The sequence below is a fragment of the Sparus aurata genome, chromosome 8 (assembly GCF_900880675.1).
Source record: "Sparus aurata chromosome 8, fSpaAur1.1, whole genome shotgun sequence".
Lineage (NCBI taxonomy): Eukaryota > Metazoa > Chordata > Actinopteri > Spariformes > Sparidae > Sparus > Sparus aurata.
In genome coordinates this window covers 34,446,807-34,459,871 of record NC_044194.1, presented here as the reverse complement: position 1 = coordinate 34,459,871, position 13,065 = coordinate 34,446,807, and the positions used below count along the sequence as shown (strand labels likewise).

Genomic DNA, 13,065 nt, shown 5'->3' with positions numbered 1-13,065 from the left:
GTGATAATCTCCTTTACACAATCATGTGTTTGACAAAGCGTTGAAACTCGCCCTAACCTTACTTGCGATCGACTGAGCATTTCAAGGAGGCTCCTTTCATGCCCACTCATGATACTATCACCTGCTAAATGAAACAGCGAACCTGTGGAATGTTCCATACACAAGTTTTTTGAGCATCAACAACATTTACAGTCAGACATTAAATACACTGGTTTTGTTCTGTTTGTTCTGACTGCAAAACAGAAGAAAAGGATTAGAGAATAATTAAATGAAATCACATTCTGTTTGCAGTCGGCATTACAGAATGTGTTCGCATTTTGAGTTCAGTTATCACAATAGTATGAAGATTGATTTTGTTTGAAGAAATCATTATTGAGAGAGATGCCCTAGAATCAACCTGATCAACAACTGTTTATGAGTACTTCTGTGCAGTGTCTCGGCCTGTAGCTCAAGTAAACCTAAACTGTTAGCAAAACTAGACTGCAGGAGGCTGTGAACAGTTACTGTGTCTGGTTGTTCCCAAGGAATTAGCTTCACCACATTACTCGCCCTAAAGCCACCAATTCTGTTTGTCTACAAATCACACAAACATGATACAGTGTGTTATTTAGTTAGCTTTAGAGAAGTTGTGTTACTTTTTTCACTTTGGACAGAGCCAGGCATGGAGTTTACAGGTTTGGTGCAAAGCTAGGTTAAACAAATCATGACTCCAGCTTTGTCATAGTGACACATACTTCCAGATTCATTTTCATTACATTTGTTACAAACCATTGACACACAGCAGGCCCCCACATCATCAAACCCACTAGGACTCACTAAAAGAAAATTGATGATTTTCACATGACTGTGTGGGAGAGATGGTTTAATCTGTCAGTAACTGTTTGCCATTTTTACAAATCCTGGAGTCTATTTGACATAATAAGCATATGTGTTTTCCTGCTGGGCAGAAGTAGTTTGTATTTCACCTCTTGACCAGCAGTAATGAAACAACTCATGGGAGACGTCAGCTTGGTCTTGAGAAGCTGCAGCCTTTATTCACTGAAAACTGTGGCCTTCACTTTACATTCAAGTCTCTGCTTAACTAAAAATGCTCGATCACTAACTCTTGCCCGACCACTCAAACCTTACGTGTTGTGTTGTGTCAACTGTTGGGCGATTCTGCTGATTTGTGAACTTGCCAGCGTGGGCTGGAGTTGCTCAGGCAGGTGTGTTTGCCAAAGACAGACTACTGCCTACTGAGACTACTGTTCTAGGGTTCTAATGTTCTACACCGTCATTACTGTCATTAGGCAGTACAGCAGGGGGCTCTGTGTTCCTACATACTGGGGGTTTGACTCGATAAGGACTTACTGCAGTGGGCTGTCTTGTTGGTGAGTTGTCACTACAGGAACAGCTCTGGCTAAGTGTGTCTCTGAAGATGTCCAGCAGTGGCCAGTGTTGCCGCCTGGTCAGACTCCGAGGAAGAGACTTCACGTCAAAGTGGCAGCAGGTGGAGCAAAAGGCAATGGAGCAGTGAGGGAGCGGGAGTTTCTGGATTAACGCGCAAAACTCTATTCTGCTCTCTGCAATGTACGACAGTCTGCTGTAGAAATCTACTCTGCTAAGAGGCCAAAATCACACGAAATACATTATCAGTGGATGTCCAAAAAGGTCCGGCCATCCCTCTGTTGTTTGCACCTCACTTTACATACGTTCTTTATAAGAATGTCAATATTACCATAATAAATAACTACCTCTCTAAAAATACAGGGATTGTGAATCACAGAATATGAGCAAATTCAAGCAAAATCTTCCAGTATCACTCTTTCAATAAGCATCAGGGAGTCATTACCTTGGAGGGAACAGAGAGGCCACTAAAATATGAAGAAACTTACGTAGAAGGCTTGTTCACGCAGAGACGGCGTGTCAGGTGGACTCTGGTTGAAGATGGTTGAGAATCTCTTACTGACAGTTGGAGCTTTGTTGACTGTACTTGCTACTGACCCCTGGTCATCTTTGTCAAATGGACTGACAGAGGAAAAAAAAACAAGGAGGAAAAGGGAGATCGAGACAGTCATTTAATTTAATACTTAAGCAATAATCTGCAAATGAATAACTCTTTACTGATTTAAGGTCCCATATTGTCGAAAGTCAGACCTCCCTGTATTTTGATCATAAAACAGGTCTAGGTATGAATATTGTATCAAAATACTTAATCCACAGAGAAATGCACACAGTCAATATTCAGAAACTGTGCCTTCAAACGCGCCATCAAGACAGCAAGGTTGTGATGTCACAACTAGACAGTCAACATTCTAATCACCCACAATTCAGAATCTATTCACAAATGTTCAAAATACATTTTCTCAATGTTAATTAGTAGCTTGATGTTGGCTGATAGAATAAGGTGGAGCTAAACTTGCGAGGGGAGGGAGTTATGTTGAAGTTCATCTTCAAACAAAGCATTTCTTTCTTTTATTAACTGGATAATTACCTTTTCTTGTGGACATTAAGCAGGCCACATGTTTGTGAATACTTTATACACTGTCACACAGAGGAAAACGTTAACAGAGCGGAACAGTGCTCAGCAGTAAAAAACAACACCAGCTAACAAACACACGTCGCAGCATTCACGCAACACGTTCAAGAAACTCTGTAGTGAAGAAAATAACTGTGCTCCTACTCAGCGTCTTGTACAGTGATGGACCCCCCGGAGCTATCAGTGCAGCAGAAAGGCTGCTCTCACTGCTGGACTTATAACACTAGTAACACAGCAGAGCACAACCCCTTATTTTGTTATCCACATACTGTATACACATACATCCTTTCAAATTAATTGATTAATTAATTCATGCTGGACACTTTTAAAAATGAACAGACTGCAGATCACTTTATCTTAATTACCAGTTTTGTAACTGGAGTGTGTGAAAAATTTGTGTTTTTGTACAGTAAAGCATGTGAACCTTTTCTGAAAGACACCCAAAATAAAGGCATAAACGTGACAATGAACATTACATGGGACCTTTAACAAGCAATACAGAACACGTAATGGCCAGTATCATTTCAATCCACTCACAGAATGGTTGGCAAAACTTACTTCCAGGTGACTTCAAGGCTTAGCTTTATAGTCCCAAGGTCATTAATATCCACTGCAACTGTCTGGGGTAGTGCAGCAAACAGGTCCTTAGTCTCACAGGAAACACTTCCTACAACCGCGTGATTGGCTAAGCTCTTTAGCTCTGTCACCTAGGAGACCACAGAAATATAGATTGATCACACAACCAGAGAATGCTGCCTTCAAATCCTGTCAATCATTCCAGTTGAGACCTTAGTAACAACATTATCATCCAACATGAAGTATGCATGCGCTATTTCATTACCAGGAGTAATCTTCCAGGACACATTGCTTTCTTTGACAAATCAGAATCAAAGTAAATACAAAGTCATGCATGCAAAAACATTCAAAGGGACTGACCTTGACAGAGAGGAACTCGCTGATGAGTGGCACAAACACCATGTCTTCACTGTCCCACATCTGTTTGGCATTGATCTCTATCCTGCCTCTGAGCTTCCACCGCTGCCGACCATACCTCATAAAAATCTGAACGTACACACACACACACACACACACACACACACACACACACACACACGAAAGCATTAAGGACAATTCAGAATATATCCTCTTAACCATCTGACTTAGTCATGCAGGTAGCAGATAACAGCTCATCACCAAAAACCACAACTAACAATAATTGAGGAGTCCATAAACAAAACAAATTGAAGTTAAACTGGAAAATATCTAAACACAATTATATAAAATAGAGACATTTAGGTCAGTCACATCAGAAACCATATGAAAACATGGGTGGACTAACCTCATACTGGTCACCAGCACACAATCTAGCAAATCCAGCCAGACCTGAAAGACAAATAGAAACAGATGTAGCCTGTCAGCTTCTCATAAGCCCCACTGGGACTGGATTTAGGTGGGGGAACATTACCTAGTCAGTGATTTTACTCTGTATGTGGGTAATTACCCACCCATTACTATCATGTCTAGCTGCAATTAGTGGGGTCTTTGCAATCTCTCTCTAAGATTTAAGTTTAAAAGGTGTCATTTGTCTTCTAAGGTAGCTCCAAAACAATAGGAGGCACGAAACCACTTACTTCTGATCACTATGTTCTTTGCTTTAGCTGTCTTTGGCTATAGCAAACAGCTGCCATTAAGTAAGTGGCCCTTTTAGCCAACTGAAGTTTTCCTGAACCAAGACCTCAGATCACCACATGGGGAGACACCACAGCTCTTCAACCTCCCACTGAACACGGTTGGAAAGCAGACTAAGACTGAACATGGCCTCTGAAAGCAATCAAGGTCAGGTGGAAGACAGGGGACATGGTACAGAGGTGATTTAGAGTGACTCTGACCAGGACTATGACCCCAGGGACGGCAGGGATGTGCTAATGGTAGCATGCGCTAATGTTTACGGTGGATGTAACACTATGGCTCGCGGATATTTTTTCGTTCAACCGAACCAGTTTGACCCAGAATCAGACCCAGAAGGCGAGGCTCCTGAAGAAGTACAGACTCTGCGGCTGCAGCAGGACGTTTCAGAATGGTTAGTGTGGCTGAATAATGTTAGTGTGTTTGTATGTGTTGTTACAGTTACTACCATGTAGCTAATGGCTAACAGCTAGCGAAAGCTGTGTTTGTCTCCAACACAAACTCTTGGACACTGTTCGCATCGTCTCTGTCTCCAGTCTGCACATGTTTCCAGACTTTACTGTGACAACAAAGCTCCCTCGTAATACTATTAACATCAAACTCGCTTCAAACGCCATTGCATAGCGGACCGAAGTGGAGCTAACTAGTTAGCCAGTTTCCAGCTGACTTCACCATACTCGTTGGCAACTGTAAATACTATCAAACCGCGGCGACACTTATTGGTGGCTCGGGTGCAGTTGCTGGGTCCAGTATGGTTGAGACTGATCCTTTTATGAGGGTCAGTGTTGAGGCAAAGCCAGCTTTGTAGTGACCCTCGTTACCGAAGCAGTCCGATGTAAAGTGGTTAGCACACACATACAAGCTAACACGAACCGCAGCCGGCAGGTTGTCATTAAAAATGAAACACAACCACGGTCTCTTCTGTTGTTCTGTAGCTGGGACAGAATATAGGCACTTATGTTGATTTATACAACCAACAACAGAGCAATTGCATGTCTAGCTCTGAGCGACAACGTTGCGAAACACTGCTGTCACTCCGCTGGACACACCGAACGGAAGAACGCCCCCCTCTCTGATATCTCCTATCACTGCGCAGTGGAGGTCGGCCTATGATAATGACTCCTTTCGTTACGCAACGAAAGGAGCAGAATCTGAACAGCCTGTAGGAGCGCTGTGTTACCAGTGGGTGGGCTGCAGAGACCATGCAGGACTTGTGTGTTTTCCTCATTCTGGGAGTTGGCAGGCTCAGGGAGGACCAGCTTATATATGTAGAGACCAGAGAAAACTTGTTTTTTATGATATGGGACCTTTAAGTAAACTGAACAATAATATAGTTTTTATTATTACTGGAACTGCAACTTTTCACATGTCTTTGTCAATCTTACAAAGAAGTTTTGAGCTGCTCACATGGATCACAATGAATTTACCAGTTTCCTTTATTCTGTCTTAATCCAGAAATAATTTTATCTCACCACCCCTATGTCCTCTTCATCTCACCTCTGTGTACTCTTTGTATCCTTTATTGGCCTCTGCTAAACTCTCCCTGGCCTCCTTACTGCCTGGAGAGGCAGTGTAAGCCTTAACCATCTTGTTGGCTCCATCCCTGAGTATCATACCAAACCTACCTGGCCAGGAACAGTAATCCTCTGATACTTTGATGGGAGTCCAAATATGCTGGATGCCAAATGTAAAGATGACTGGATTAAGAGCATAGCCAGCAAACATAAAAAAAATGTTTTATGAAAAATTTAAAAAATCTTTGAATTGTGTAAGCCTCCCAGTCACAATGGGTTGTGGACTGTGTTCCCTCACTTGTTGGTTTTATGAGTATGTGATATTTTTTGGTTCCATAGCTAAGAAAATAAATAAATAAATTCAAGAGGAGAATGAAAAAGAGGAGAGGAGAAAGCATTTAAGGAGGGAGAGGGAAGAAAGATGGGTGAATTCACCACCCCCGTTCATTCTTACCTTTCATCTTAATGTGGAACTCTCCCAGCTGGTTCTCCAACTCACTCTCCAACACACACATGTTCTACAGAGAGCATTAGTAGGTTTATTAATAAAGAACCTCTCTCAAGAGCAGACGTGACCAAGTGCTCCTCAACAAAGGACAACAGCTCAAATAATCAAAATGCACTGACATCAAGTTAAAGACATACAAGGAATAAGATTAAAGCCACTACAAGTAAACAAAAGTAAGTCTAAACAAACAGGTTTTGAGCTGCTCACATGGATCACAATGAATTTACCAGTTTCCTTTATTCTGTTTTAATCCAGAAATAATTTCTCACCACCCCTATCTCCTCTTCATCTCACCTCTGTGTACTCTTTGTATCCTTTATTGGCCTCTGCTAAACTCTCCCTGGCCTCCTTACTGCCGGGAGAGGCAGTGTAAGCCTTAACCATCTTGTTGGCTCCATCCCTTAGTCTCCTCTGCAGGCAGTAGGCTTCATATAGCTCCTCAATCTGGGAAAAGGGTGGAAAAGATGTTACACAGTGGCTTGACATCTAATGTGTGTGAAGCGCACTATTAGAATAGTTTCCAAGAATAATTTTGGTTTCTGCTTTGTAATGCTGTCTCCATTTCCCTACTTTCCCACACTACATATTGTCACTTCATAAAGTTGCTGTGGAGTTGTGTTATCCATCTCTTCATCCGCTGCTTAAGTAATTCTTTTTATAAAACATCATAATAACAAGGTTATGTGCAGCATCATCATGTACCATCACAAAGTGTGGCCAGTATCTGCTTTTAGGATTAATAGCAGCTCAATATGGGTATGTAAAGTCAAATCCAACCTCATTACAACAGCAGCTGTTATTCAGTTGGCTGTTGTAATGGCCAAAATAGGGGACAACCTACTGCTGGAGGAAGAGTTGGTGCAAACTCCTCATAGGAAGGCCTTGTCTCAGTGGGATTCAGACCCAAGACCTTCTTGCTGTGAGGCAACAGTTCCAACCATTGCCACAACATGTTGTCAAAGTACCAATTGTCACCTCTACAGTATTGTTAGAATACAATATTGAGGTATTTAGTCAAACATATTGTGATATTTGATTTTGCCTCGCAGTACTAGTATTCAAAATCCCTACATACTGTATACTCCTTATCTGCATGACCTCACTCAACCCACCGATCAGGCGGTGACTTTGCCATGTCAATGCTAATGAGTCACTGCTATATCAGCAGCATTGGTGATAAGCTAAAGGTGAAAGTATCAGTGTTGCCCCTTTAAAAAGTAACTTGGTTACTTTACTGATTACTTGTTTTTAAAAGTAACCAAGTTAGATGACAAGTTACTTTATTAGTTACATTGAGCAGCTGCCGACAACATCCTCCGCCGCCTCAACATAAAAATGACAACCAGTTTTGCCAATAGTCACTTTATTGGAAGTGCATTTTTAACAGTAACACCAACTGTAAACTTAACTGTGCTCGACTCCAAATGTTTTTTCAAACTTGACGTCGTGTTTTTGAAGCTTGATACTTTGTCACCAGCAAAGACTGTACAATGAACCTTAATATTCTCATCTTTAGCTGACACAAACTCAAAATAATGACTGTATTTCCAGCTAGGAAACATGTATCTCCTCCCTCCATTGTTGTTTGTGTTTGTGTTGCTGCGTGGTGTTACACTAAGTTGTGCTCATGACATACATGACATCACTCCCGAGACACAAGACGAAAGCAAAACTATATATTTTTACTAAGGAGAGTGACAAAAATAATAGTAACACACAGTGACTTGAATAAGTAACTTTAATCCGATTACTGGTTTGGAAATATTAACGCATTAGATTACTCATTACTGAATAAAATAGTTGTCAGGTTAGAGTAACTTGTTACCAAGTAGGTAAGTCACCAAGTAACGCGTTACCGGCATCACTGCACACAACGTATGTCAAGCCTTTATAATATACAAATACAACAGGAGATTTGGTTTCGATCAAGATGAGGATTGCTGCTAATAAGTTGTATTAAAGCTCCTGTTTGTAAGATGGTAAAACTGACGCTTTGGGTTTCCCAACTCGTCAGATACTGACGCTTTAGGATTGTAGGTCGGGTCGGCCACCACCTGAAAGCGTCAGTATTTGACGAGTTGGGAAACCCAAAGCGTCAGTTTTACCATCTTACAAACAGGAGCTTTAACTGTGAATGATGTTATTCACTTACAGAAACGCACTATAGTGACAAAACAAATGTCAACTAAAGTCACTGCTCAGACTGATGCCTTTTCTCAAGCTGACTGCTGCATAATGCACTGGTAAACACTGTGTGCCATGACTGTGTATTGCCATAGCAACCTACAACATGAGGTATTGTTTTTTGCATGGTCATCATTCATTTTATGTACAGCTAACTCACACACCCATACCACCCTGGTTTCCGAAACATAAATGCTCATTTTTTATTGTTATTCAATGTTTTCAATAATAGGACATCATATGTAGGCCTCCATACAGTGTATAGATGTGAACAATACAGCATGATTCTGACAGTCCCACAGAGTCAAACCCTGAACACATTTCTGTCACATTTTTGGGACAGGTTTAATCTTCTAGAATAACAAAGGCATTATCTGACAGGGATGAGCTGTGATGTTACCTTGCTGAGGTGAAACTCCAGTCGTCGTATGTACCTCTCAGTCACCTTTACTTGCTGTCATAGGAAGCACAGGTACCACAATTATTCCTACTTGTCAACACAAACTGAACTATTTTCAGATCAGGAAAGAAGTGAGAGGAGCAGAGTGGGAACTGTGAAATGACTCTGTGTCAAATGTTAATTACACCAAATTTTTTAAGGCAACAGGTAAACATAAAGGTATTGAGTTTTCATTGATTTCCATCGACCATTGTACTGAGATGATCCAAGTTGTGCACTTCAACTGTCAGCAATTTCAATGTTGTGGCTGATCAGAGTGTACTGGATAATAGTTCCTTAAAATCAGGCTCAAATAGAAATAAAAGCTGACCTCTTATATAAATATGCCCCAAAATCTCTCTGCAGTTGAGGTAAGTGTAAGAATTTACAGCAACTCACCTTATCCAGTTCATACAGGAAACCCTGTAAAGGCAGAAAACATCAGGTCATCAGTGTCTACCACATTTTGTAGCAGCGCAACTCTGCATGTTAAGAGCTGACATCTACTTTGTCATAATATGTTTTAATTTGAATCAAAGATATTCACATGCCCAACAGATATTGAAAACATTTTACACTATTTTGAGAACATTTTGCACTACAGCAGACTGGAACACAGGACAGAGGACATAGGACAAAGCAGCCACAGTTACTATAGTCAACAACAGCAAGGAGATGAAGAGAGAGAGAAATTCCCCAGACCCCCCCCCCCCCACTTTTTTTTTTTTAAATCGCTCAATTTCTGTACTGATAAAGTTAGATGTATGGACTTATTTGGATTGTCTTTGGTCATGGTGCCAACCCAACCCACAGGCAGAGCTGAGCATGCTCAAATGACCCTGCCTAACGTGCATCACTCATATCTGCACTTGATCAAACTCCTCCCACTCCACTCGATGTGCAGTTGGAACTACGGCAGACAGTAAATCCAAATATTAAATAACTACAGGTTAAAGCAGCCACAACAACCAGAGTTAAACAGCAAGGTGATGAAGAGGGAGACTGATGGAAAGTGGTCACCACAGCAGCATGTTATTGCCAGTTAACAGCCTCACATACCACTTTCACCACCAAAAAAAGCGGATCTAAATGTTGTTTTTAATGTGGGAATGACCTGCTAAAAATCACCTACTGTCCCCATTCCCACTTCTCGCAGGTAAGGCAGCGTGTCTGTGATTTGTATCTGAAGTGTTACGTTGGACATCACTGACGTCACGTTTCATGTCACAAATTTTATCCCCCCTCAAATTAGACAAGCTTTAAACCGATGCCAGCCCGTTTATCGATCGAGGTATTTTCATAGCCGAGAAGAAAAGCTTTTTAGGCTTCAAAACACTACTTAGCAGCTGTCATCGGAATGAACGGTGCTAGTAATTTTGATATTTTTCAACTTAAAGTCCGTGTAAAGCAAATTCAGCCATTTTCTTCTAAACACATTAAATAGGTCATAAATGTATTTCCTTAAAACATGTAAAAAGCCATTCAATCATTTAGAATGTAATTGTGGAGCTAGGCTCACAAACTGTGTTTCAAAATTTCTGTGTTCAGGATTTAATGGGAGGGTCAGAAATCATAGCCGCGTTACGTAACACTGACACGCCCCCAGCGTTTCACAGCAGAGAGAAGTGCTTGTTTTTCCATGATTTTGAGACCAAATTGTATATACTTAGCAATTTTTTTAATCTTTCAAATTTAGCTCAGTGGTCAATGACACATGTTTCTGTGGTGTGACAAACTCATAACACAAATTTATTGCTGCTTTACACGGACTTTAACAAAGGGACCTTTCTCAAAACTGCTTGCAGGTGCAACCAAGAGTAATAAAAAAGATATCAAAAATAAAAGTGTGAGCATTATATTAGACATAAAAATGTTGTAAGAGGGTTACACTTAATGCAACTTTTATCAGGCAAAACGGTACAAAGTCAGAACATACCAGTCTGGAGTTCCTCTTTGATTCTTTCATCTGTCTACTGAGGCTGTCCAAATCCATCTGATTAACCTGTAGGTAAGACCTGAGAAAACACACACACACACACACACACAAACACTGAATATGGGCATCCTGTGCCAATTCTCCGCATCCTCCTCCTTGTGAAAGTCTCACATGCAGTGAGGGGGGAAATTTCACTGTGCCACTGATGGAGGTAGTACCAGAGGCGCAGCATCGGCGACCAAAGGATAACCCTGCGGCACGGAGCAGGGATGTGTCGATCTGATGGTGTTCACAGAATGATAACTAAACAGATCTTTCACTCATCAAATAAAAGAGAAATGTCCCACATTTCAACCCACAAAGGAATGATACAGGAAGAAACAACTGTAATGTAGTAACTGGTAGTTGTCTTTGGTAATTTACCAGGAAAAAAATACTGCAGTTATACGTGGAGAAGTGCATGTCATCCTGTCTGTTCTATTGACTCGCTCCACTATTGTGTCGTAGTTACTGTCTTGAAAAAAAATCACGGTGATGGTCAGCCCTCCCGGCCAAGACTTTCCCCTAGAAAACAGCTTCCATCCCTGTGAGTGACAGAGTCACACAGCGTCCAGTTTACTGATGGTGATTATGTAATTATGTAATTTAGATTAAAAAACGTAACTTTGTCACTTTCCAGGATGCATGGTGGGTCAGGATCTCGATCACAACACATAACAACAGCATCCTAATCAGCAGTCAGCAGGTACATGTTTTGATTAACAGGAGGACACCTGTGGAAACACGCTGAAAGACACACAGACGTCATCATGACGTGTACTGCTCTGCCTCTTTAGGAGCTGCAGTACTGAGACTAAATCTCCACCCTGATAGAACTGTCTGAACTCGTGAAGTGTGAAGGATTTTGAGGGTCCAAAGCATTACTCTGTGCCATTAAGACAACCCAGTTTGTTCTTTGTTCATGTATAGTATTGTTCATATTGATAAAAGTGAAACCATGTATATCCTGCTTAAAGAGTGGCTGGTCACCTGGTGGGTTGGATCAAGTAGAAAAACAACTCATAAACACTTAATTTCAGGCGGTAAAGTGTTGCCGGACACAATAACAAGTTTTACCACTAATTCTATTAAAAGCTGCTCAAAGAATACATTACTCTAATGCATAACTTTTATAGTGTGTCACCCCCAACACTAGTGACTAAATCACACAGCATTGAACGACATGTCTCCCCCAAAGTTAAACCAAGAGCTGCTATTTGTATGCATGAGCGCCTGTGTGCACCGTGGGTGTACTCACTGAAGGCCTTTCTTTAGTGCCTCATAGACCTGATCCAGCCTCTCTGGTTGAGGAACTTTAGGTGGTGGGTTGGACTTGGTGGACATGGTAAACATCCTACTGGCTCTGCTGGGCTTCCTGCTGAGACCTGGAGTGCTGAACACTGAAAGGCTCCTGCAACATCATCATCATCAGGTCAACATCATAGATCAGAGATATCCACAGTGTTGGGGAAGCTACTTTGCAAGCAAAGCTTGTAAAACTACATGTAGTTCAGCCTTTCTACCCCTGGAGAAATGTAGTTTGTAAATCTACTGCTTAAAAAGTAGCTTTAACAACTACTTATAATCATTATACTCATTAAACTCAGCGTTAAGTGAGTCAACATATGGTGTATATGAAACAAAATATAATAGCCTACAAAACATTCACATGCCTCTCATCTCAAGTTTTTTATTTTTTAAAGAACAAAAGCTGACATTTTTGGTCAACATCACAGGAACTTCAAAGGCACTAACACATGCAGAATCACTTGTTGACAAGACACATGAGCAGTCTATCAAAGCTTTTATCAGACAGCCAGGTCCGTTTGGCACTAAAAACATCTTTACCAACACTAAAAAGAATATCAAAAAAAAAAAAAAAAAAAAAATTCATGTAATCGGCCAAAATTGTAGTTTGTAAAACTGAGTAGTTAGACTACAAAAATGACTCAAAAAGTAGTTGAAATACTTGAAGCAGCACAAAATATGAATGTAGTTTAACTACCAGCAAGTTACAGCAAATTGTAGTTAAGCTATGTAATTCATGTACTACTAATTCACTACATGTAGCTTAAAGTCCGTGTAAAGCAAATTCAGCCATTTTCCTCTAAACATATTAAATAGGTCATAAATGTATTTCCTTAAACATGTAAAAAGCCATTCAACCGTTTAGAATGTAATTGTGGAGCTAGGCTCACAAGCTGTGTTTCAAAATTTCTGTGTTCAGGATTTAATGGGCGG

At 40.8% G+C, this 13,065-nt stretch overlaps 1 protein-coding gene across 3 annotated transcripts in view; it reads right to left on the bottom strand.

The window, feature by feature from the left end:
* ripor1 (RHO family interacting cell polarization regulator 1) overlaps positions 1–13,065 on the bottom strand; it is a 104,018-nt gene that overhangs the window by 20,526 nt on the left and 70,427 nt on the right. For 2 of the 3 annotated variants that reach the window (XM_030426295.1, XM_030426294.1), the window contains exons 3-13: positions 12,083–12,235; positions 10,786–10,864; positions 9,249–9,272; positions 8,811–8,864; positions 6,521–6,670; positions 6,173–6,236; positions 3,858–3,901; positions 3,455–3,580; positions 3,077–3,225; positions 1,875–2,007; positions 1,351–1,467 (exon numbers count right to left, since the gene is read on the bottom strand). In XM_030426295.1, the coding sequence (XP_030282155.1) occupies positions 1,351–1,467; positions 1,875–2,007; positions 3,077–3,225; positions 3,455–3,580; positions 3,858–3,901; positions 6,173–6,236; positions 6,521–6,670; positions 8,811–8,864; positions 9,249–9,272; positions 10,786–10,864; positions 12,083–12,235 (1,093 nt within the window). The remainder of the gene's footprint in view (positions 1–1,350; positions 1,468–1,874; positions 2,008–3,076; positions 3,226–3,454; positions 3,581–3,857; positions 3,902–6,172; positions 6,237–6,520; positions 6,671–8,810; positions 8,865–9,248; positions 9,273–10,785; positions 10,865–12,082; positions 12,236–13,065) is intronic. The other variant, XM_030426296.1, reaches the window with a different exon arrangement.